At 46.3% G+C, this 24,660-nt stretch overlaps 1 protein-coding gene across 4 annotated transcripts; it reads right to left on the bottom strand.

The window, feature by feature from the left end:
- Positions 1-568: 568 nt before the first annotated feature.
- Positions 569-23,625, bottom strand: LAYN (layilin). 4 transcript variants are annotated; one of them, XM_040257955.1, is made up of 9 exons: positions 23,392-23,625; positions 19,036-19,333; positions 9,406-9,563; positions 7,967-8,068; positions 7,815-7,868; positions 4,833-4,865; positions 4,134-4,217; positions 3,047-3,146; positions 569-1,192 (listed from the first exon to the last, which is right to left on the bottom strand). In XM_040257955.1, the coding sequence occupies exons 1-9, from the start codon at positions 23,474-23,476 to the stop codon at positions 829-831; spliced, it is 1,278 nt and encodes a 425-aa protein (XP_040113889.1). In that variant the 5' UTR covers positions 23,477-23,625; the 3' UTR covers positions 569-828. The 4 variants fall into 4 exon arrangements, with proteins under 4 accessions (XP_040113889.1, XP_040113890.1, XP_040113891.1 ...); XM_040257956.1 differs by lacking the exon at positions 7,815-7,868; XM_040257957.1 differs by lacking the exons at positions 7,815-7,868; positions 7,967-8,068.
- Between the last annotated feature and the right edge of the window lie 1,035 nt (positions 23,626-24,660).

The raw sequence follows: 24,660 nt of genomic DNA, 5'->3' as shown, positions 1-24,660 counted from the left end.
TGGTAAGTGGTATTAGGCCACATTTCTCTGCATTTGAGTCTTAAAGTGTTTGAGATAGTCTGCTCCCCTAAACAAAAAAAAAAAAGGTAAAATCATTAGCATTATTTCTAATATTAATGTTGCGGCTGCAGTGAGACAAACACACAAACAGGACAGTGTGCAATATCAGGACTGGGAACACAGTTAAGCCGAGGAGCCTAGATTCAAACTTCATTTTTAGTTTCTAAATTGTTTCCAAGTTACATATTTCCAAGTTTGGATGTCAGGAGAAAGAAAAAAGGTCCCCCGAGGCCACCCGCAGAGGAAGGATTGCAGACACAAACTGACATTCTGCTTCCTGCTTTTGGTTTGATTTGATTCTTTGGGAAAAACAAAACAACAAAAGACAGATATAAGAATTGCTATGTGTAGGCCAGCCCGATGCTAGCATACGCCGGCTTTGAAAAGCTTCTGGGATTTCTGGCTCCTTGTAATGATGTTTGCCGCTGTTCTGAAAAGGAACAGAACCCAGACGTGGTTTCCCAAGCTCCACAACACGCCCGCCAAGGAAAGCACGCTCTCTTGAAAGTCAGTTATAACAATCAGGTATTTATTTTCTACCACGTGCCAGCCCTTGGGCAAGGTGCTTCTTAGAGGTTCCAGCTAGGTGAGGGGCTGGGTTAAGTGACACAGCCCAAACCAGGTCTCCAGCGGGGGCTCAAACCGTCTCATGCCCACCCCCAGGACCTGATCTGAGCCCTTTCAGACACCACCTGCGTGTTTCCCGTAGAGGGAAATTGCTTCTCTCTCCCTTCCCATTCTTGCCAGTTCAAGGTTCCTTCGAGCCTCCTAATAACCATAGATTTCATTTTCTACCCATCCGGACTCCTTGCTCCTCCCCGCTCGGCCCGGGGAGAACTCGTAAACGTCGTTGGTGACGAAGCCACTCTCCATGCTCGCCAGCGTCACGAACCCGCTCTCAGACGGGTTCACGGCCACGTTTTCATAGTCACAAGACACGGCGTCGGGCGTGGCCTCTCCCGAGCGCGCTCGGAACGAGATGTTCTTCAGGTCCGGGCGGGTCTCGGCCAGATCAGCTTCGCTCTGCTTTCGTATGACGTTGTAAACCTCCAGGTCCGGGCTGTTCCCGGGTTGAGGAGCCGGCCAGGTGGGGCGCTGCTCCTTAGTGCTGGGGTCCGGCTGCCCCCGTTTCCTAAGAAGAAGGAGAACCAGGGCTGAGCAGACAGGGGCCTGAGAATGTCCCCAGGCCCCTGTCCAGGCGGGAGAGGGTCATCCCTGCGCGGTCACTACGCTGCACTTCTCATCTGTGTCAGCCTACAGGGCAGGGACTCGGGTGGGGCAGGAATGGACCAGAAAAGTGTTCTGTCATTCACCATGGCCTGAGCACAGAAGCAGATCTGGTGATCCGAGGGACCTTGAGCCCCCAGAGGGTCTATGGAGAGAACTGCATGCGGGAAAAAAATGCCACATTAAAACAAATCCATCTCTAAGGGAAACTGTCCTTCAATTCTGAATGTGGGCAGTCAAGCTGAGTAGAATTAGTTAATATCTTTGACTTGCTCACCAATGGAAATCATAGATATTTTCATATCACAGTTATTGTTTAAGATGCCTTAAAATATTTTATGCTCATCTCTGCTTCAATATTATGATAATTATACCTAAAGAAGCATTAATAAAGAAGCTCATGTATTACTGTTTCACATACATTTTTGGAAATATTTTGCTAGTATTTTTGTGTCTGTGGCACAAAACGATTAAAACTGTGAGTAGACTCCAGCTTCAAAGTTACAATTCCAAGTTTGGGGTGAGCTGCTCAATGGGTAGATAAGGAAGGGAAATCAAGAACCAAGCACAGAGTAAGCAGTTAGAAAACATATTAGCAATTTTTTAAACTGATTTCTGTTTTTTTGGCCATACCAACATTTTTAAAATTTAGATATATTTATTTTTAATTGGAAGATAATTGCATTACAATATTGTGTTGGTTTCTGCCATATATCAACATGAATCAGTCACAGGTATACCTATGTCCCCTCCTTCTTGAATCTCCCTATCACCTCCTATGAATGAATTCTGTTAATATTTTGGATTAAAAGGAATTAACTCATAAAAATGATTATAGGAAGAGATATTTTTGAGTGCTTATAATATACTCACTCTGCTTGTATTAACTGCTTTAATTCTAATAATTCTATAAGGAAATTATTATTTTTTTTAATCTTTTGGCCACCCTGCATGGCATGTGGGATCTTAGTTTCCTGACCAGGGATTGAACCCCTACCCTCTGTACCGACAGCACAGAGTCTTAACTGCTGGAACACCAGGGAAGTCCCTAAAGAATTATTATTAAATGAAGTAGGTTCTACATTGAAATTTTATTAGTTTATCTTAAATTGGTCATCAAAGGGAGTCAAGTCTTAAAATGTACCTTTGCTTTCCTGTTGTGAAGTGGCAATGCCACCTTCTTCTATATAGACCGTGATGATGGGGAATAAAAAGGTAGCTGAGAAGAGCTCTGGGTGCCTCCAAAATGGTGGCTCCATGATCCATTAACAGAGGTGCTCTAAGCTACTTAAGGTAGCTATTTTGTAGCCATCTATACTTGTGTATTCAAGTAAAAGTCAATTAAAAATTTGGCTATTTTATTTTGAATGAAGTACTTTAGTTTCAGAGGTTTGCCAGGAGGCTTTGGAACAGTCATTTTCATATGGCTCACTATTTACTCCTTTACTCACCCAAAAAACATCTCTGGAGTGAGAATGTACATGCATGAGAAAACTCTCCTGAGTGATGTGTGGATACACAGGTGAATAACGCAGACTCACCCCTCAAGTCATTTAAAATCTTCCACACTAAAAAATTAAAGAATGTAAGATCACTTTGTTAATTATAACTGAGTACAAATGCTTAGTACTTCTGAGTACCCCGAACCCATCAGAAGATTTATTCTCAAATCTGCAGAAGAGATTCTCTTGGAGCTGCCTTGCCTTTGAAGTCCAAGTTCAGAAAACACAAAAGTTTACAGGATCAACGTTTTACTTGCCTCCTTCTACAGATCCAAACCCAACATACACCTGTGGTGACCACAAGGAGGAGGAGGAGAATGCTGGGGATTAGGATGTAGGCAAGATTCAAGGCAGCTTCTGAAAAGAAAAGCGCAGATAAAATGTAGTTATGGGTATGGTGTTTTTCTGAGTTCTATAAATTGTTCTAGTGAATTACTGAATGTGACTCCCCGGAATTGCAGTCAGTTGATTAGAAGTGCAGGTGGCCTGGGGACCCCCGATCTTGTGGCTGATATCTGCAGCAAGGGCAGTCTGGGTGGGCACTGAGCCCTTAACCTGTAGGGTCTGTGTTAATTTGGGGTGGCTAGTGTCATGGCTGAACTGCAGTACTTCAAAATCCTACTTCATTATATGGACACAGTAGATACTCTTAGGTAGGTGAGAAAAATACTGTTACTTCTATTATGTAAATAGCTAAACTGAAAAATTAAGTGTTTGTTTTCTTAAAGTTATCCAGTGACAAAAACTCAGATCTTTCTCTTTTTTTGTTTTAATTGAAATATAGTTGACATACAATATCATGTTAGTTTCAGATGTATCCTATATTGATTTGACATTTACACACATTATTAAGTCTAACTACCAGCCCAGATCTTCCTCTTGAAACTCAAGGTGAGAGTTGAGGTTGAAAGTCCATTAGCACTCCAGTTTATCACCCCATTTTCTTTTATCTTTTATGTCCATTTTGTCTATTTGTCTTGTAAAGAAATATTAATCATGGCCTGGGTCTTTCTCCTCTTATTTCTCAACATTCATTCTCAATTCCCACCCCCTCCCTCCACCCCAACCCAAACAACTTCTGGGAGGTTCTCAAGTCTCTGACTGTCTTCCTGAAGACTTTCTACCTCTTGTCTCATCTAATCGCCCCAACTGTCTTAGGAAAACTCCTTTGTATATTTCACTGACAAAATCTAACATTTAATACAGTTTTTACAAAGCCCGAGTGCCCTGTCTGCATTTTTAAGCAGCCGTGGGAAGAACAAAAGCAGGGTATGTAACCATGGGGAATTTGTAATCAGGAGAGTCCCACTATCTATTTTTCCCTGGGAGAGTTTTGTAATATACCTTTGCTTTCTTTCAGTATTTCTGTGGCATCTTCTTTCTCTGTGTCTTCTGGAAGGATGGGTGTTGCTGGCTCTGTCTCTTCATCTGGAGAGAGACACATGTACTTAGACCTGGAGAAAAGCATTAACATCCAGGTATTCTCTGAGGTCCTATCAGCTTCAGGGGGGATGTCAGAAAGCACTAGCAAAGTGACCAGTGCAGTTTATAATCACAGAAAGTGAAGAACTGAATTTGCTGCCCGAGAGGTCTACTTTTTGTAGACTGGTATGACTCTTTCTGGTATGACTCTTGCTGCCAAGAATCAAGTAGGAACACAACCAGCAGGCAGCTGACATCAAGGCCTGTGAAGTACTGCAGAACGCAGGCAAAGGGCCAATGACTCACTTTTAGGACCACGATGATCAGTTTGACTCACTTGTCTCGTTAGATTGAATTATTCCTTTCATATTGTCAATAAGGATAAGTAACATCCCAAATTGATTTGTAATTGTTCCTTCTCACATAGTTGAAAGGCAACCTTAGAGAGTGAGATTAATGGATCACGTGTGGTGTCTCGGTGTGACATATACCCATCCAAAGAGTCGGTGTCTTTCCATCGAATAATCTGGTCTAAAGAGCATGTGACTCTAAACCTATGGAGAGGTTCTAAACCTGTGTAAAACAGCCCCAATGAACTCAAATCTCCAATGACAGTCTTACCTCCAGTCCTTGTAGAAGGAACTGTTGGCTTCTCTGCAGCAGAAAGGGATAAGAATGAGAGTAATAGGTAAATTGCCATATCATCTGAGTGAAACTGGCCAGGGCACAGCTTCCATTTAGTTGCTCATTCAGTCTTCCAACAAACTTCATTTCATGCTACCAGACTCCAAAACCTGGTTAGTAAGTCCAAAGAATCCCTTCTGCACAAAGACTAGCCTTTCCCCAGCTTTGCTTGGACACTTTTTAAAAAAAGCATGAAAACTTTTAAATATAAGAACTTCCAAATATACACAAAAGTGGAAAGATTGGTATAATGAACTCTTATGCAGTATTAACGCTTATCAACATATGGATAATCTGGTTTCAACAATAATCCCTATTCCTCCCTGGCTACACCCAGGCCTGAATATTCTCTTCTATTCTATTAGGCTGTACTGGGTCTTAGTTGTGGCATGTGGGATCTATTTTCCCTGACCAGAGATGAAACCCAGGCCCTCTGCATTGGGAGCATGAAGTCTTAGCCACTGGACAACCAGGGAGGTCCCCTGAAGTGTTTTAAAGCAATCCAAGACATTTTATCAGTTCCTACTGGGGATGTTTTAGAGCAATGAACACCAACCTCCAAGCAGTGGAGGTGGCTGGGGACTAAGTAGACTATGGCCCACCCCAAAGCAGGGCTGTGATCTAGAACCTGAGCTATTTAAAATAATTCTAAGAGCCTCAGGATAATCAGGCTCCACAGACAACCTACAGTAATGTTTTTACTTCTGGCTGAAATTGTATCAGTCTTTTGTACTGGCAGGGACTCTTACGCTGATCAGATACTCTGGGATCATAGAGTCAGAGTCTTTAAGGTCAAAATTTTATAATTCATAGTCCTAAGGCTGGGATGGGCTTCCCTGGTGGCTAAGATGGTAAAGAATCTGCCTGCAGTGCAGGTGACCTGGGTTCGATCCCTCATCCCCTGGAGAAGGAAACGGCAACCTATTCCAGTATTCTTGCCTGGAGAATCTTAGGGACAGAGGAGCCTGGCGGGCTACAGTCTTTGGGGTCGCAAAGAGTCGGACTGAGTGAATGACTCTTCGAATGACTGAGCGAATAACACGCACACACAAGGCCAGGATGTCAAAGTTATTCTGAAGTTTTATTCAGAAGGGAAACTTTTAATCATATATATGTGTGTGTGTGTGTAGAGGTGACGCAAATCCATTTATTTATTAAAAATGTCTGCTGATGATAGAAACACCATCATGTTCTAAATGTTTTTATAAAAACAAACAATTTATCCTTGTAACAGTCTTGTGAGTAAGTGCTATTCTGAATATGTTCACAAGGAGACTCAGGTACAGGGAAATTAAGCAACTTACTCTAATCTCACGGCTAATAAGTAGCTGAACTGGGATTTGAATTTAAAAAATTCAAATGAAAATTTAAGATCACAAGGAGACAAAATCCATGCTAGATATTAGAGATACACTAGCAAATAAAAAGCCGTCCCAGCTCTCTAAGGAACTTACACTCTACAGGATGGCAATAAATTATAGAATTATAGGAGAATATTCATACATATTAATTTTGTGATATTATATTACAATACATCATATATTCAATGACATTACAGAAAATGATGCAGTCATTTTGTTGTCCCTCCACAGTTCAATCCACTGGGCAAAACTGCAGAGGACATGGCAAATTAATGCAGCATTTCCATCACAGCCGCAATGGTCTGTGACATTGCCTCAGATGATTTGTCTCTGATTTCCACTGACTGTGTCTATGCTTCTAGCCCACCCTGGAAGGAATCAAGTGTTCAGATCTGGCTGGCATGCTACCTACTCTATGTGGTCATGTTGTCAAATTTAGTTTTAGATGCTGTCTTTCAACTGGTCGCTTGCCCTCTGGTATAAAATGATATTGTGCCATAATGTTGGAGCCACAATGGGTGACCTTCCCCTAGTCCATCAAGTGCAGGGTCAAACATGTATTTCCAGACCTCATGCCAACCATACGGTGAAGTGGACAGACTTGTCAACAGGCAGTATATGTACTGTGTGTGTGAGGTGTTATGAGCCTCACAGGAGGAACTCTTAACCTGGTTTTGAGGTTAAGCCCTGGAATGCTTCCCAGAGGAAGTGATTTTTTTTTTTAACTTATTTAGAAATAATTTAAAATTTATGAAAAATTGCAAGACTACTGTGAAGAATTCCCATGTATCCTTCACCCAAATGTTATCATTGTATCACATTTCATTTATGTAACTATTCTGTCTCTCTTTATATATATCTCCATATATTTATATCTATGTATCTATATCTAAATCTCTATATATACACAGACACATATCTATATTCACATACAGACACATGCATAACTTTTTTTCAGAGAATAAGCTGTAGCCATAGTTACCCTTTACTCCCGAAATACCTCAGTGTGTATTTAACACAGGACTGGGAGGGGCATACTCTATCATAACCATAGTACAATTATTGAAACCAAAATATCAACATTGATATATATAGTATCATCCAATCTACAGATCTTATTCAAGTTATGCCAATTGTCCTAAAAATGCCCTTTATGGGAAATTACCGTTGTCATCATCAAAGATACAATCCAGGACCATCTATTGTTGTTATGAGAGAAGGTGATCCTTAACCTGAACCTAAAGGCTGAGAATGAGTTGATTGGGAAAGAGGGAAGGATGGTCCAAGCACTGGAAACAGCAGTTAAGAGATCATGGGGAACTTCACAAAACGCAGAAGGGAACTGGATTGGGGAGGGAAAAAAAAGTGGTGAGAACTGGGGCTGCAGAGAGGCAAGGGTCTGATCAAGCCAATGCTTTCGTGGTGTGCTGAGGGACGTGAACTGATCCTGAGAAGGAGGGGGTGGTCTACAGGAAGGCAACGTGTTAGTCTTTCCCATGTGCCCACATCCCTCTGCTCAATCTATTCTTGGTCCTTCTCTGTGTCCTGGGAGGCTGACCTCTGGGGATGTGTCCCGGGGCTCCCTTGTCCTTTGGTTCTTGATTGGACTTAACTAATAGGAGGCAGAAGCAGGAGATTAAAGGGTAGAAGAGACAGGTCCTAGTATTATTCCCCAGACCTCTCTCCCACATCATGGTGGTATGACAGTACCGTGTTGTCTGGTTACAGCGCCTGTTGGGTGGCTCCTCTTGCGTGACTCCAAGATTTCTCTGGGTTCTGCTAAAACCATACCCTCCCTTTGCTCCTTGAAGCCTAGGGGTAGTAAGTTTCCTGTTGCAGCTGGTCCCTGGGCACGTCACCATCTCATGCACTGCGTCCACACTTTGGTAAATATCATTTTATTATACTCCTCTCATTAAACCCTTTGAGTGTGCCATCTTTTCCCTGCTCAGGACTCAGGCAACAGCACAATTAATAAACAAAAAAATTTTTTTTTAAAAAACTAACTGGTTCTAACCTCCAAATAAAAGGCTATGAAAACAAGTGCCCAAATCTCACATTTCAAAAAATATTTAAGGTACAAAATTTTAAATCATGGTGATAATAGGATATAATGAACAAAAGTGACGGGCAGCCAGTTTGTCATAAGTGCATTCCTTTAATTGCTCTAAAAAAGTGCCCTGCAAGTCAGCCTTGATCCTTGCAACCTCCCTGTCTGAGACAGCTCTATGGTGGGGAAGACCAGGTCTCTGGAGAGAAGAATTCGTCTGAAGGGGTGAAGAGGGAGGAAAAACAACTTTAGCAGCAAAGGCACAGTCAATCTCCAACAATTTTTAAATGACAGGATTGTTTAGTCCCCAACTAGATGTAACTAACAAGTCATTCTACTCCTGTCAGGAAAGGATGCGGAATTGTGATCAAGCAGTTGGCTTCAGGGTGGCGAAAAACTTCAGTAACAGATCAAAAATCACTTCATGTTTAGATTGAAGTCCATCAAATAGAGGAATTTGGGAAAGCCCAGCACAGTGAGATTACAGGCTTGTAGCCAATTCAAAACCCTTAATAGATCTAGAAGAAAACGCTAGTTAAATTTGCAAGGCATTTATATAGAGGGTGGCCTAAGGAGTTTAAGCCTGCTCATCAAAGTGACTGCTATCTGCCCAGCATCAGTAAAATTGGCATGTTTTATCATTTACCTCCTGTGGTCATTATCCTGTTTCCTTAAAGCCCCAGAAAATGGCTGGCAGGAGATATGCAAGAAAAATGGCCAGCTTCCTTTCATATTTCTTCCCTATTCCAAGCTCCTACAGTGTACAACCTCACATATGGAGGGAAGAACTGTAACTGTCCACCTGGAAGGCTTTTTATTTCTTGAAGTTCTCGTAATTCTTGCCTTATCATCCATAAATTAGACCCTTTCATTTCTTCATCTCTTAGCATCTAATACCCTCTCTTTTGCTAGAATTACTCCTCAGCGAGGAGGTATCAGGTCATCTCCCTTTACAAGAATTCCCAAAGTTTAACACTGCTGGCATTTGCAACAAGCTTTCTCAGAGACTACGTAACAAATTCTTGGAACCAGCAGCTGATTATGAAAGGAGAGAGGAGGCTGAGAATGCAGCCACATAACTTGGGAGAGGACTCATTACCATCAGAATATTTGCAGATGAAATTGTTCTTCATGGTACATCGGTCGTCATTCCACTGGAACATGTAAGGGCCCCCGATGCCGGCGGGGGCCGACGGCTGATGGTACATGACCACACAGACCTCGCTGCCACAGGAAGGCTCATCCACATACCAGTTCCTGTAGGAAAAGGGTCAACAGTGGAGGCAACTGGAGAAGGATCTCGCAAGACTTCAAAGCCTTTGCTTTCCTATCAAGTTCCACCGAGCCAGGAACTTAAGAGAGAGGGAGGAATTGAAGTGCTGCCAATAAGGAGAATATGGACATCACAATCAATCATCTGACGTTTTCCACAGCCTCTTTGCAGGGAGGAATATATTACCATATGATGTCTGCAAAGTTATTATGAGAAAAGGCAGCCAGCAGGGCCAGTCTGGACAATCTTATTATTATTTTTTTTTTTTTTGCTTTTGGCTAACTGGGTTTTGTTTCTCTTTTTTAGGAAATCAAATGCACTGGGAGAGGCATGGCTTATTGCATCCAGAGCTCACCCTGCTTCCATCTCCCCGTGCTTTTCAGTAGCCACAGCTGCCTTCTGAACTCTGAGGAGTGGATAGAATATTCAAGCATCTGAGGCTTCAAAGCAGGAGCCAGAGTTTGGGAAAAAGCAGGAGGCCCAGCTAGTCTTTTTCAGTGTTTAAGTTGTTTCTACTTCATCGGGCTGATGAGACCTTTTATTAGCCTCCGCTGCCTGATTTCTTGTCTTTGTTTCCCAGTTTCCTGGATAGGGTGCACTGCAGCCCCAGTGGTACTTGGAATTAAATGGTGCTGCTGCCCAGTTAGATCTGTGGGTGCCAGGTTAAAGCCTTGGATTCCGTAGGTAGTTTAGATGCTGTGAGCACCCAGGCTGTGTGCTGCCTCAGGGCTGGGCTTTGTACTCTGCCGGGTTACTCACCCAAGCAGGTTGCTTCCAGGCCCCAGCTCTGCCCTGATGCGCAGACTGCTTGGATGAGCCCTGCTGCTCTGCCTAGCTCTTGTCACAGCCCCTCGTTATGGACACCTAAGAGACAGCTCTCCGTGTACTACCCCAGGAGAGCTCTGCTTGAGTCTGGAAAATCCTCTGCTGAACTCATTGGGTTGAATTTGCCTGGATGATAGCTGAGCTTGCAATGCTGCTTGGACACTGTCTGGACAGCTGGGGTTCCTGACCGGGGCTGGGCTCTGCACCTCACCAATCACCTCCACGCAATTTTCCAACCTTGTTGATGGGCCTCCCACTTGTCTGTTCTCCTCCCCACTGGCCTTATGGCTTCATGTTAATTTATTTCACAGATAATGGAATGGATGCCTGGCATCCAATATGATGCCTGGAATCTAGTTTCTGGACTTGAGCCAGCCTTTAGGCTTGGAACTCACTGCTAGAAAGAGGAAGGACCCTGCGACACCCCAGTAGATGCACGTGGTGCATGCATGTGAACTAAGTTGCCTCAGTCATATCCGACTCGTGACCCTATGGACGGCAGCCCACCAGGCTCCTCTGTCCATGGGATTCTCCAGGCAAGAACGCTGGAGTGGGTTGCAGTGGGTTGCCGTGACCTCCTCCAGGGGATCTTCCTAACCCAGGGATTGAACCTGAGTCTCTTACATTTCCTACACTGGCAGATGGGTTCTTTACCACTAGCACCACCTGGGAAGCTCCAGGTGCACATGGTCTTGTCCTCTCTTCTCCCCAGGGGACCTAGGACCATATATTCAAGGAACACACACCGGGGGAAGAGGGATACCCTGATATTACGAAGGCTGTTGGACAGAGTGTGCGAGTTAACACTGCTGCCCAAAGACTTGAAGTGCCATTAAAGTTACCCTTTTGAGTGGGAGCATATTGAGGCCAAGTATTAAATCAAGTTCTGTTTCAGGAGTGAGGTAGGAGATAGATGGGCCCCAAGGCTGAAGAGCTGGTGTTTGTCAAGCAAGGTTGTGCTTGCTTGAGGCTGTGTTCTCACCCAGACACTCCAAGCACAAAGCTAGTGGCAGAAACTGCGCTCTGCTGGAATAAAGAGATAAGATGACCACTCTTGAGGTCAAGGAAAAGTTCCCTGTCTGCCCATGGAAGGCTCACTGGGTGGGGGAGTCAAAAAGGAAGGGGGCCCATAATAAGTAGGTGCGTGGGGGACCACATGCACCTACAGGCATCTGTGGTAAGATCCATCTTAATAAAAAGTTGTGCGTGTATTTTGGGGAGGGTCCTAGGACCTGTCAGGTGTGAAAAAAGAAACAAGATAACTGGCCAAAGGTAAATGAAGACCCAGAAGGATTATCCTATATGAGTGATTTAAATCACCTCTTTACTTCACCCCTCCTCTTTAGAGAGGACTCCCATATCTTTTTTCTCCAGGTATGTAGTTCTTCTGCCTAGCTGCTGACTTAAATAAACAAATTGCTTCTCTGTGTGTTTACTTACGCTTCTGTGGTGGCGCAGTGGTAAAGAATCTGCCTGCAAGGCAGGTGATGCAGGAGACGTGGGTTGGATCCCTGGGTTGGGAAGACCCCCTGGAGGAGGGCATGGCAACCCACTCCAGTCTTCTTGCCTGGAGACTTCCAAAGACAGAGGAGCCTGGCGATCTACAGTCCATGGGGTCACGAAGAGTAGGACATGACTGAGTGACTGAGCATGCACCCCTGTGCTCTCCCACGTGCTATGCTGTGTTTCTAATAATACACTTTGTACCTGTGTTTATCTCTGTGAGAAATGTATTTTTCAGTGGGTCAGGGGGACTTTGCTTTTAGCCTCTAATCCCTGGTGGACTAGTGGCTAGGATTCCTGGTTTTCATCCAGGCTATGCAGGTCCTATTCCTGGGTAGAGAACTAAGATCTCTCTCTTCAGGACTGCTCAGCGCTGTCTCTCTGAGATAAGGACCAGCTCACAGTGGGACCCATCCAGTGGTCATTCTCCAGTTTCAAAATATATGAATTGAAAACTTATGGGGTAAGAGTTATAATAGTGGAGAAGGTCAAGTGGAAGCCTTGAAAACTGCATTCTTCTCTGTCCTCTTCAAGATAGTAAACAGAAAACAATACCTTATCCAGGCTAATGTGACAGAAAGTAGTGCCACCTCCAAAGACCTAGAAAATGCCAGGATGGTATTCCCCGTTACATCTCTATATAATTCACTAGTCTGGCCCCTGCAAAAATCAGGCAGATTCTGAAGGATGACACTGGAGAAGCACAGACTCAACCAAGCAGAAGCCTCCACTGCAGCTGCTATGCCATATGTGGCTTCTTTGCTAGAGCTGGTTAACATGTCCTTGGGTACCTGGTATGAAGATCTGGTGAGTACATTCTTTTTCATCTGTATCAGAAAGAGAATCAGAAACAGTCTGCCTTCATTTGGGATGGACGTCAGTATATATTTATGGTCTTGCCCCAGGACTATACTGCTTTTCCCACCTTCTGTCATAATATGACATGAAGAGAGACTTCCTGGATATCTTGCAGAAAATCACCTTGGTTCACCATATTGTTGAAAGTGAAGGTGAAAAGTCTCTCAGTCAAGTCCTACTCTTTGTGACCCCATGACTATACAGTTCATGGAATTCTCCAGGCCAGAATACTGGAATGGGTAGCCTTTTCTTTCTCCAGGGAATCTTCCCAACCCAGGGACTGAACTCAGGTCTCCCATATTGCATGCAGATTCTTCATCAGCAGAGACACAAGGGAAGCCCAAGAATACTGGAGTGGGTAGTCTATCCCTCCTCCAGGGGATCATCCTGACTCAGGAATTGAACCGGGGTCTCCTGCATTGCAGACAGATTCTTTACTAACTGAGCTATCAGGGAAGCCCCAAGGTTGGAGATAAATGCTATGAAGATTCAGGGGCCGGCTACTTCATGAAAATGTGTAGGTGTTTTGTAGTCTAGGGAATGCCACAACATCTCTTTCAAGTTAAGGTTAAGTTATTTCATCTCACAATAATTTGAAGCATCCTGCAATCATTTGAAGAAGGAAGCCTAGCATGTAGTAGGTCCCTTTGGGCTCTAGAGGTGGCATATTTCATATCTGGTCTATATACCTGTTGACATCAATGGCAGCTGTCCCAGACTTCACATCTGGGCCATATGATCCATCAGACCCTGTTGTTAGAGGGATCGGTGGTGAGAAAAACACCATGTAGCATCCACACAAGCTCCAATGAGAGAATCACAATGCAAACCATTAAGATTCTGTAGCAAGGCCATATCACCTGAAGCTGAGGAAAAAACCACCTTTTGCAAGGAACTCTGGCTTGCTACTAGGCAAGGAGTACCAAGAGACCATACAATCCAACTTACTCAGTGAGAGTGAGATACTGTCAGACGCACATAGTCAAGAGATTAGGCAGGAAGCAACTCATTATAAGATGGAAGAGGTATATTTAGGACCAAAGGGCATGTACAAACAGAGCAGACCGCCATGACATCTTCCTCTATTGTACCAGAGCCTATCCCTCAGCTTATACCTACAGCTGCAGAAGGGAATCCCTTATGGCCAGCTGATAAAGGTAGCCTTAGGTCGCCAAGCATGGGGGGACAACTCCCAATGGGCAGCACCTGTACTACAGCCCCACTCAGAGATGGTTTTGCAAGGTCTAGTGCTGAAGAGGCAACCTCCCAATGGCCAGAGCTTTGTTGATGTGCCTACTTAACCACTTGGTATGGAAAGAGAAGTTATTGGACATTAGACTAAGGCAAAGAGCTTGGTCAGCTGATCAAGAGTCTAAAAGGAGACAGAGTGGGAGGCTGAGGACAAGGAGCTCTCGGATGGAGTGATGTGAACAGACATATGGGAGTAGGTATAAAGTATGAAAATCTACCATATGTTAAAGCCCAGCAAAAAGCCTCTAGCACAGAAGAGGCACTGACTAACCAGGGAGACGTAACAGCTCAACCCGTGAGCAGCTGCCCCTGTGCTGATGTAACAGGCGTATACTAGAGTGGCCGTGGTGGCAGGAGGGAGGCCACATGTGGGCTCAGCAGTAGCTGTTCCCACTAACCAAGGCTGATCCAGCTACTGCCAAACCCAACCTGCCAGGAACAGAGACTGGCCTAGCACTCGGTGGCAACTAGATGCCACTGGACTCTTTTCACCCTGAAAGGGGCAATGATTCATGTTGATAGGAAGAGTTAATCTGGGCATTGGTTTGCCTCTCCTACCCCAGGGCCTTCGCATCACTATCCAAATACTTACACAGTCTTTGATCTACCAGCTCAGGATTCTAAATAAGATCTAATCAGACCAAAAAACTGAGTTTCTAGCAAAGGAGATGTAGGAGTAGGCAGGGGATTTACTAGTCAGACCACACACTTCGCTGTCCTAAAGCTGCCAGTCTGACAGAAGGATAAATGAGCTTGTTGAAAACACACCTGAAGCACTAACTGAGTGGCAATACTTGTGAGGAGGGGGCAACATCCTCCCAGATGCAGTGAAGACTTTGAATCATCGACCTTTGTGTCATCCTGCATCATGCAAGAGTATTCTGGGGTCTGGAAGCCAAGGGGTGTAGAAGAAAAACTGGAAGCTAACAGAGGCTGATTCATGAAGTTAAGGAAAGAAACTGTCTCCGTAACATAAAAGTGCATGGTGAAGCTGTAGATGCTGCTTAGAAGCTGAAGCAAGTTATCCAGATCTAGCTAAAGATAACCCACAAAGGTGGCCTCGCTAAACAACAGATTTTCAGTGTAGAATAAACAGCCTTTTAATGGAAGATACCATCTAGGACTTTCATAGTTGAGAGAGGAGAAGTCAGTGTTTGGCTTCAAAGCTTCAAAGAGCAGGATGACTGGAGGGGATATATGCGTGCATATCTGCTCAGGCTCCTCTGTCCGTGGAATTTTCTAACCAAGAATACAGGGGTGGGTTCCCATTTTCTACAACCCATGGATCAAACCTGACTTTTGCATCTCCTGCCTTAGCAGGCAGATTCTTTACTACTGATGGCACCTGCTGCTGCTGCTGCTGCTGCTAAGTCGCTCCAGTCGTGTCCGACTCTGTGCGACCCCAGAGATGGCAGCCCACCAGGCTCCCCTGTCCCTGGGATTCTGTAGGCAAGAACACTGGAGTGGGGTGCCATCTCCTTCTCCAATGCATGAGAGTGAAGAGTGAATGTGAAGTCGTTCAGTTGCGTCTGACTCTTAGCGACCCCATGGACTGCAGCCCACCAGGCTCTTCCGTCCATGGGATTTTCCAGGCAAGAGTACCAGAGTGGGGTGCCATCGCTTTCTCCGACTGATGGTGCCTAGGAAGGCCGATATATGTACACTTACAGCTGATTCACTTTGTTTTGTAGTAGAAACTAACACAACATTGTAAAGCAATTTTAGTCCAATTAAAAAGATTTTTTTAAAAAGTTGGCACGGGGAATTTGCTGTATGGCTCAGGAAACTCAAACAGGGACTCTGTATCAACCTAGAGTGATGGGATGGGAAGAGAGATGGGAGGGAGCTTAAAAAGGGAGGGGATATATGTACACCTATGGCTGATTCATGGTGAAGTTTGACAGAAAACAGCAAAATTCTGTAAAGCAATTATCCTTTAATAAAAAAAAAATAAATAGTAATTAAAAAAAAAGCTGACACAGCCGATGACTTTAAGTTGAAGCTAGTTTTCACCAATCATTTTGAAAATTCTAGGACCCTTAAGAAATAAGCTAAATCTACTTGGCCTTTGCTGTATAAATGGGACAACAAAGCCTGGATGACAGCACAACTGTTCACAGCATGATTTACTGAATATTTTAAGCCCCCTGTTGAGACCTACTATCAGAAAAATGATTCCTTTCCAAGTATTACTGTTCCTTGATGATGCACCTAGTCACCCAAGCGCTCTGATGGAGATGTACAATGAGATGATTGTCATTTTCCTGCCTGGTAACACAACATCCATTCTGCAGTCCATGGATAAAGAAGTAATTTTGATGTGCAAGGTTTATTCTTTAAGAAATACATTTCTCAAGGCTATAGCTTGCAAAAGGAAGACAGCTCTTGCTTACCATCCCTGGCAGTACCCACTTGGGGAATTTGAGCTTCTTGTCTCTGCAATGTTAAGGCCTGTGGTTTTAGAGGGCCTGGTACCCAGAGGAGGAATCCTTCCACCAGAAGATACACCACGAATGTTGTTGAACCAATGGCTGCCACTTGGACACCAAGGGATCCTTGTGTTCAGGAACCAGCAGGCAAGAGGAGGAATCATTGTCTTTGCAGGAGGTACTGACCCTAATCATAAGGTGAAGGTATCTCTGCTGTTATAGGCAGGGGGATATGTTTGGCACTCAGGTGTCTACTTGGGTACCTGTTGGTACTCATGTGCTCCATTTTGATGGTAAATTGAAAAATGTAATCACCCCAGACTCAGAAATTCAAGTTGACTAGGGCTTCACACTCCTCAGGGATAAGGGTCTGGGTTTTGCCACAAGGTAAGCAAGCCACTGAGGCTCCCCGAGAAGAGGGGAGGAGAACCTCAACAGGATGGAGGAGGTGAGAGGGGCTCAGTAAGTATAAGTCATGGCTCTGGGGACCAGCTGCACTGGTGGAGAGGGTAGTTCCTCCTGCTAATCTCCTTTTTAAAAATTTCTCCCAGGAGTATTTCCCTGGCAGCCCAGTGGCGAAGAATCATGCCTTCCAATGCAGGGGACACAGGTTCGATCCCTGGTGGGGGAACTAAGGTCCCACATGCCACAGGCAGCTAAGCTTGCCCCTGGCAACTAGAGAGTCTGTGTGCCACAACTAGAGAAACCTGAGCAACGCAGTGAAGACCCAGACCAGACAAAAAAAAAGTTTCTCTTGGGAAGAGAGGCCCATGAGAATCTTGGAGGAGATACTCCTGGAACTTAAATGAAGGTGTGGATCAGAATAGCCAAATGGGTGGGCTTCGATAAATCCGACACGCTGTCTTAAATGGAGTACGTAAAAAGAGATATATTCTTATCTTCATTCTCTTGATTGAAACTGAGTTTAAACTTTTTCCCCATACGATTGTTTACCAGTTAGAGTGTCTATTTTGTGAACTGTTTGCTCAGGTCTTTTGCTCATGGGTTTTATTGACATTTAAACATTTAGTATTTTACTGATTTATATATACTATTTATTATAAAAAGATAGTAACTGTTAAATTTGTTAAAGCACATTTCCCGTCTTAAGTCTGCCTTTCAATTTTGATATTTGTTGACATTTTTCCATGTCATTGCTTTCCTCAGGGAGGATTATGGCAGTGCCATGGTGCCAGGGTGAGTATGTGAAGTGAGTCCAGTACTGGAGGTTTAGAAGGGTTCTGCAAACCACAGGCTTCTTTGTGTCCCCTCTTGGCCAATCCAGAGAATTAGATCTGGCTCTAATTTCTTGCCTGTCATCATAATTCTGGAGAAGGCAATGGCAACCCACTCTAATACTCTTGCCTGGAAAATCCCATGGACGGAGGAGCCTGGTAAGCTGCAGTCCATGGGGCTGCGAAGAGTCGGACATGACTGAGCAACTTCACTTTCACTTTTCACTTTCATGCGTTGAAGAAGGAGATGGCAACCCACTCCAGTGTTCTTGCCTGGAGAATCCCAGGGACGGGGGAGCCTGGTGGGCTGCCATCCATGGGGTCGCACAGAGTCGGACACGACTGACGTGACTTAGCAGCAGCAGGAGCAGCATAATTCCCTGTTGTCTAAAGCCCCCTAGGCCTTTAGTCTCTCACTGGGCCTGCAACCACACTCCTGGGCATATACTCAGAGAAAACCATAATTCAAAGGTATACATGCACCCCAGTGTTCACTGCAGCAGTGTTTACAATAGCCAAGATGTGGAAGCAGCCTAAATGTCCATCAACAGAGGAATGGTTAAAAGATGTGGTACATATATGCAATGGAATATTACTCAGCCACAAAAAGAACAAAATAATGTCATTTGCAGCAACATGGATGAATGTAGAGACTGTCATACTGAGTGAACTCAGTCAGACAGGGAAAAGCAAATATCATATGATATCGTTCATATGTGGAATCTAAAAAAAATGGTACAAATGGACTCATTTACAAAATATAAATAGAGTCACAGATGTAGAAAACAAACTTATGGTTACCAAGGCGTAAGAGGGTGGAGGGAGGGATAAATTGGGAGATTGGGATCGACATATACACACTACTATCTATAAAATAGATAGCTAACAAGGACCTACTGTATAGCACAGGGAATCTACTCGGTACTCTGTAATGGCTTGTAAGGGAAAGGTCTTAAAAAAGGGTGGATATATGTATATGTATACATTCACTTTGCTGTACTAACACAATGGAAATCAACTACACTCTAATAAAATGAAAAAAATCTCTCTTTAGGGTTCTAGTCCAAAAGGCCAGGTAGCCAGAACCGCTGACATCATACACTGTGTGCTATTGAAGCAATGCTTCTGGGCCACCCTCCTGGACAGAGCTCTCTGGATATGAGCTGGGCCCAAGTTAAGGCTGATTTATCACCCTTGCCACACTGCGTCGGTCCCTGGCTGTGCCAGGGCTGCTATCCCCTTGGGGCTCTGCCCAGCTGGGCTTCTCTTCCTCCCTGACTGGCACCGGGGATCTAGCCTGCCTCTTTCTCGAGCTATGTCAAGTGAGTTAGCTGCTGTGAGTTCCGCTCACTTACCTAAATGCTGCTGTGCTTCCATCGATCCAGGCATAAAGGTCCTGGCAGGCTGTGCCATTGCTTTGTTGGTCCTCACGCCTCCTGAGCCCAATCCAGAAATCGCCATCAGAAGCCAGGAGGTTTTCAATGAACTTTACTATCAGTCTCTGTTCATCTTCAGACTCAATGCTGACTAGCTGGCTCCCATTCCTCCTGCAGGCTGCTCTGGCTTCCTCAAAGTTCAGTCTCTGAGAAGCATCACGGAAATAAATGACTTCATAACAAGGCTTCTGGGTTCCTAACCGGCAGACTGGCTGACCTGGAGAAGAAAAGAAGCCTACCTATTTTAGTGCCCTCCAACACACGCTCAGATGGTATAGAATCTGCCTGCAATGCAGGAGACCTGGGTTCGATTCCTGGACAGGGAAGATGACCTAGAGAAGGAAATGGCTACCCACTCCAGTATTCTTGCCGGGAGAATTCCATGGACAAAGGAGCCTGGCGGGCTCCAGTCCATGGTGTCGCAAAGAGTCAGACCCGACTGAGCAACTAACACTTAAAATATACCAGAGCAGAGACACTTGGAGACATCTGAATGGAGCTGGGCAGGAATTCTGATTACTCATCAGTGGACTGTTTTAGTGTCATTTAGGCTCTCAGAGCAAATTAATACCCCTTCCAGTGTGGAGATGCAGTGATTTAGACTCTGATGGCTAAATTGTGTAGGATCTCCATGCTTTGTTTATTCCATTACAGATGATTGAAAAGCAGACATTTAAAATTAATCTTTAAAAGAGCGGTGGATGAAGATTTATTGTTTCACTTAAAGTCATGCAAACAACACTTTCATGCCATTTGGGAGTCTCAGGAGATAGTGTGGCTTAAAGTGAGTTACCTCTGTTTGGGGTTTCCTTCAGGTAAAAGAGGCATTCTGAAGTCAGGTGTGGGCTTCTCAACCCTGGAACCCTCTGCCTAGGTAGCAGGACCGAGAATTTACCCAGTCTATAGTATAAGCAGAAGCTATGAGCATCAGATCCAAGGGGATTTCTGCTACTGGTCTTGCTTAAAGACAACAGCTAAGGTTTAGTGAACTTTTACTATGTGTCATGCATTACGCGAAGGGCTTTTACATTTACATACATACCTTATCTCACTGAACACTCATAGTAATCCTCTGCTGTAGACGTTGTTTATGCCTCATTTTACAGATGAGAAAATTGAGGCTCAGAGAAAAGTCATTGCTTGGCTAAGGTCACATATGGCTTCCCAGGTGGTGCTAGTCATAAAGAACCCACCCGCCAGTGCAGGAGACATAAGAGACATGTGTTTGATCCCCCATGCCAAAGAAAGCTCAGGTTGCACCGGGGGCCTATGTAATGCGTCTCATCTGACTGACACCTGAAAGGCTGAAGACAAAGACAAATGGATGGGACTCAACTGAGGACAGATTAAAAATCCTTCACCAGTACACACCATCCTAGCTTGTGTCTGGGCTCCTGAAGCCATTTCTGATCTGTCCTGTTCAGTCACTAACTCAGGTTCGACTCTTTGTAACCCCATGGACTGCAGCACGCCAGGCTTCCCTGTTCATCACCATCTCCTGAAGCATGAGTTGCTCACACTCATGTCCATCGAGTTGATGATGCCATCCAACCATCTCATCCTCTGTCATCTCCTTCTCTTGCCTTCAGTCTTTCCCAGCATCAGAGTCTTTCCCAATGAGTTAGCTCGTCGCCTCAGTACTGGAGATTCAGCTTCAGCATCAGTCCTTCCAATGAATATTCAGGATTGATTTCCTTTAGGGTGGACTGGTTTGATCTCCTTGCAGTCCAAGGGACTCTCTAGAGTCTTCTCCAACACCATAATTCAAAAGCATCAATCCTTCAGTGGTCAGCCTTCCTTATGGTCCAACTCTCACACCTGTATATGACTACTGGAAAAACCATAGCTTTGACTATATGGACCTTTGTCAGCAAAGTAATGTCTGCTTTTTAATACACTGTCTAAGTTTGTCATAACTTTTCTTCCAAGGAGCAAGAGTCTTTTAATTTCACGATTGCAATTCTGCACCCAAAACATTAGCCTCATTGCTCCTTTGTCCAGTCAGTATGTACTGAGTGTACACTTGGTGCCTGGTGCTGTGCCTGGTGCTGGGAATACAGAAACATATATGCTTCCGAGCCCACAGGAAGACACAGCATATGTTTCTGGATCCAGCTGTACAGTGAAAACCAGACTTCAGCAAGGAGAATCCCTTGCAATGGAGAGCCAGTTCTTGGGCTCTAGATGTCAATTGCTGCCACAGAGTGAGGAATTGAGGATTTGTGTTTGGAAAACTCTTTCCAGCTCTCATAGAATGTTCTCATTTTCCTAACTTATTTTGCAACTGTGCAGGGAGCCTGATAGCATTTGTTATTCGCCAAAATGCCCAGAGTACAGGGCAAAAGGCCGCAGACAGTGGACTGCATTTTCAGTGCTTAAATGGGAACAGAGCCCATACAGATAATCCGGGAAGCTCTTGTGCATTCTTATTTTCAATTTCCTCTTTCATTGCTTTTGTAACTAAATTCTTAAATAAAAAACGTTGGTTTTTCATTTTCCATCTTCTCCCTTTCTCTGCCATTTTTTCTCCTGTTGCTGAATAGAGAAACTCTAGCAGGACTGCTCCATCAGAAAATTAGGAGGCCTCCTAAGAGGAACGTTCTCACTGAGGAGGTATTCTGGAGACCTGAGAGAAGGCTGGGTCAGCTCAGCTTCTATGGGTCCTTAAAGGTGGCTCCAGATGAGGAAGCAGAGGAAAAACAAATGAGTCCCAGGAACCCCAAATCCGGAGGTGAATTTACTGGCAGCCTCCATTTTTCCATCGTTGGATCATCAAGGCGATCATCGTAACACCCTAACGAGTTAGTTTCCTGTATGGCCCAGCCTGGCCACACATCCCCAGTCAGCCAGTGAGTGCCAGAGTGACCCAGAGCTGGAAGAAGGCCCAGGGCTCATCTGGTCCCCTTGCCTTCAGGAAGTGTCTCTCGTCTCTCACTTGCAGGAAAGGGAAGGGCGGGAGGGACTTCTGTTCCTCTCCATGGAGGACAGAACCCGGGGAAGCAGTCACCCAAACAGCTGAATTCGATTACCCTCCCATTTTGTCGCTCGGCACCCCACCCCATCCTGAAACCAACTTTAGAGTCTCTCAATCAACTTCCGAAGCATAGATAACTGAGCGGAGGTTTTCTTTCTTCTCCATCCCTCGTGGCCCATCTGTTGCCTGCAAAGGTCACGAAGGAAACCCGAGAAGGGACATCGCCCTCCCGCCGGCCCCCGCCACGACAGGCGGAACAAATGCAAGAGGCAAGAAGCCAGAGCACTGTACCTTCTCTGAAGTCCAAGTCCGCGGCTGCAGTCACGCGACAGGAGGAAAGAAGCCGAGAAGAAGCCCCACCCCCGCCCCTCCCCCCAGTAAGGCGGGGCTTGTCGCGCGCTAACTAGGCTGCTTTTTCTAAGCGCTCTTATTCCAGGCGCGGGATCCTGACGCCCTCCCTGCTGCTGCTGCTGCTGCTGCTGCTGCTGCTGCTAAGTTGCGTCAGTCGTGTCCGACTCTGTGCGACTCCATGAACTGTAGCCCACCAGGCTCCTCCATCCATGGGAGTCTCCAGGCAAGAATACTGGAGTGGGTTGCCATTGCCTTCTCCAATGCATGAGAATGAAAAGTGAAAGTGAAGTCCCTCAGTCGTGTCCAACTCTTAGCGACCCCATGGACTGTAGCCTACCAGGCCCCTCCATCCATGCATGGGATTCTCCAGGCAAGATTACTGGAGTGGGGTGCCATTGCCTTCTCCCTCCCTACCCCCCATCAGAAGAGACCAGGAGTGACAGGCTGGGTTCCCATGGCACAGCTGAGCTGGAATCGCTACTGTAGGCCCCCCCCTCCCCCCACTTCCAGAGCCCCACCCCGTTCCCGGGGACAGGAGACCTCTTCGGTGGGCAGGACAAGCCCTGTGTGGGGGTCCTGGGGACTACTGAGACTCGCTCAATGGAGCGGACCGAGGGGCGCCTCCTGGAGCAGTTTGCTCACTGTCCCATCTAGCCTCGGTCTCCCGGTATCCCTGGGCGGGGAGTGGACGTCGAGCTGTCCAGGACACGCAGGGAACCGGCGCTGGGCTCAGCCGGCCCGGCGATCGCTCCTCTAGAAGCATAGGTAGCCTCTGGGGATGAAGACGGGAAGCCACTAGTGGGGCGGGGGCGCCACCCCTCAGCCCTCTCCTCGGAGGGCCAGAGAAGAGGCGCCGTGGCCCTGAAGACGGTCAGCCGCAGGCGGGATGCCGTGGGCGCCGCAGCCGAGCGCGCCTGGGAGCCAGCCCCCGCCCCAGCGCGCGCACTCACCGCTGAGCAGGCGACCCGTCGCGCCTCGGAGCCCCGCCAGCAGCGCGGCCAGCAGCACGGCCCGCGGCCCCGCTCCCCGCGGCATGGCCCGGCTCGGGTGCGCCTTCGGACCCCGGGGCGCTACGGCGGCGGTGGAGCGGGCGGACCGGTAGCGGCGCGCTCCGCAACGCCAACGGCGGGCGGCTGCAGCATCTCCCCAACACCGACGGACCCGGCACCCGGAGGAGGCGGGGAGGGCGAGGAGCCAGCCTGTCGCCCCTCCGCCCCCGGGGACGTCACTGCGGGGAGGGCAGCCCCGCCGGCGGGCCCGCCCCCGGAGCCTCCTCCAGCGCGCTCGGCGCCAGACACTCGGCCCGCCCCACTCGGAGCTTCCCAGGGACATCCTGCGTTTGCCCGGGGCGCAGAGCCGAGGAAAATCCCAGTCTGGCTTCTCCGAAATCCAATGAAGACGGCTCTGGCTAAAAACCGACCGTGTCTCGCCCCAAATCCTCCTCCCAGCGTCCTCGGCCTCCGCCTTTGGGTCAGCGGGAGAAGCAAACTCCGAGACCTGCCGGGACTCAGGAGGCTGCTGTCCAGGCCTTCGGGGCTACGTCTAAGAAAGGAGCGGTGGACGCACAGAACAGACGCCCACCTAGGCGGGGTGCCCACTGGCTAGGCAAGTTATGCTGCAGCGTGGATACCGTCCAGCGGAGGCTAAGTTGGAGTTCTGGCTGAGGAGAAGAGTGGCTCTCCCAGAGCGTCCTTGAGACCAGCGAGGAAATAATACCGCTTTCTGCAGAGCACATGGGTGTGGGTGATGGTTCGGCCTCGTGGTAGAAAGGAGGCGACCCTCTCCCCGTCCCCCCAGGAAAGAGTGACCCTCGTTTCCTGTGGCAAAGCTTTCCTTAGGAACCCAGCCTCAATGTATACTCCTTCTTCCAAACTCTCACGATAGTCCTGTATTAATTTGCACCTGGTTGTAAACAAAATGTCTTCAAATATATTCAAATAATAAAAGTAAGACTCCTGCCCAAAAGCTAGAGTGCTGAGTGCTGGAAGGTGGGTCTGATTTGCATACTCCCCCAGCCCCTATCTGGTCCACTGACTTCTGAGTTTGGGTTTCAGGTGGAGCCGTTGCAGTTTGAGACAAACAGGCCAGACTGATCACAGGGTCGGGTATCTGTTTTCAGTATCCGTTGACCTTTTGGGAAGCTCTGCTACTGCAGAAAGACAGCATTGGCAGGAGGAGGGCTGACCTTTAAGGCAAGTTCATTTACAGCCTGTCCTTAT

This window comes from Oryx dammah, unplaced genomic scaffold (assembly GCF_014754425.2).
Source record: "Oryx dammah isolate SB20612 unplaced genomic scaffold, SCBI_Odam_1.1 HiC_scaffold_17, whole genome shotgun sequence".
NCBI lineage: Eukaryota > Metazoa > Chordata > Mammalia > Artiodactyla > Bovidae > Oryx > Oryx dammah.
This window is presented reverse-complemented; position numbering and strand designations above follow the sequence as displayed.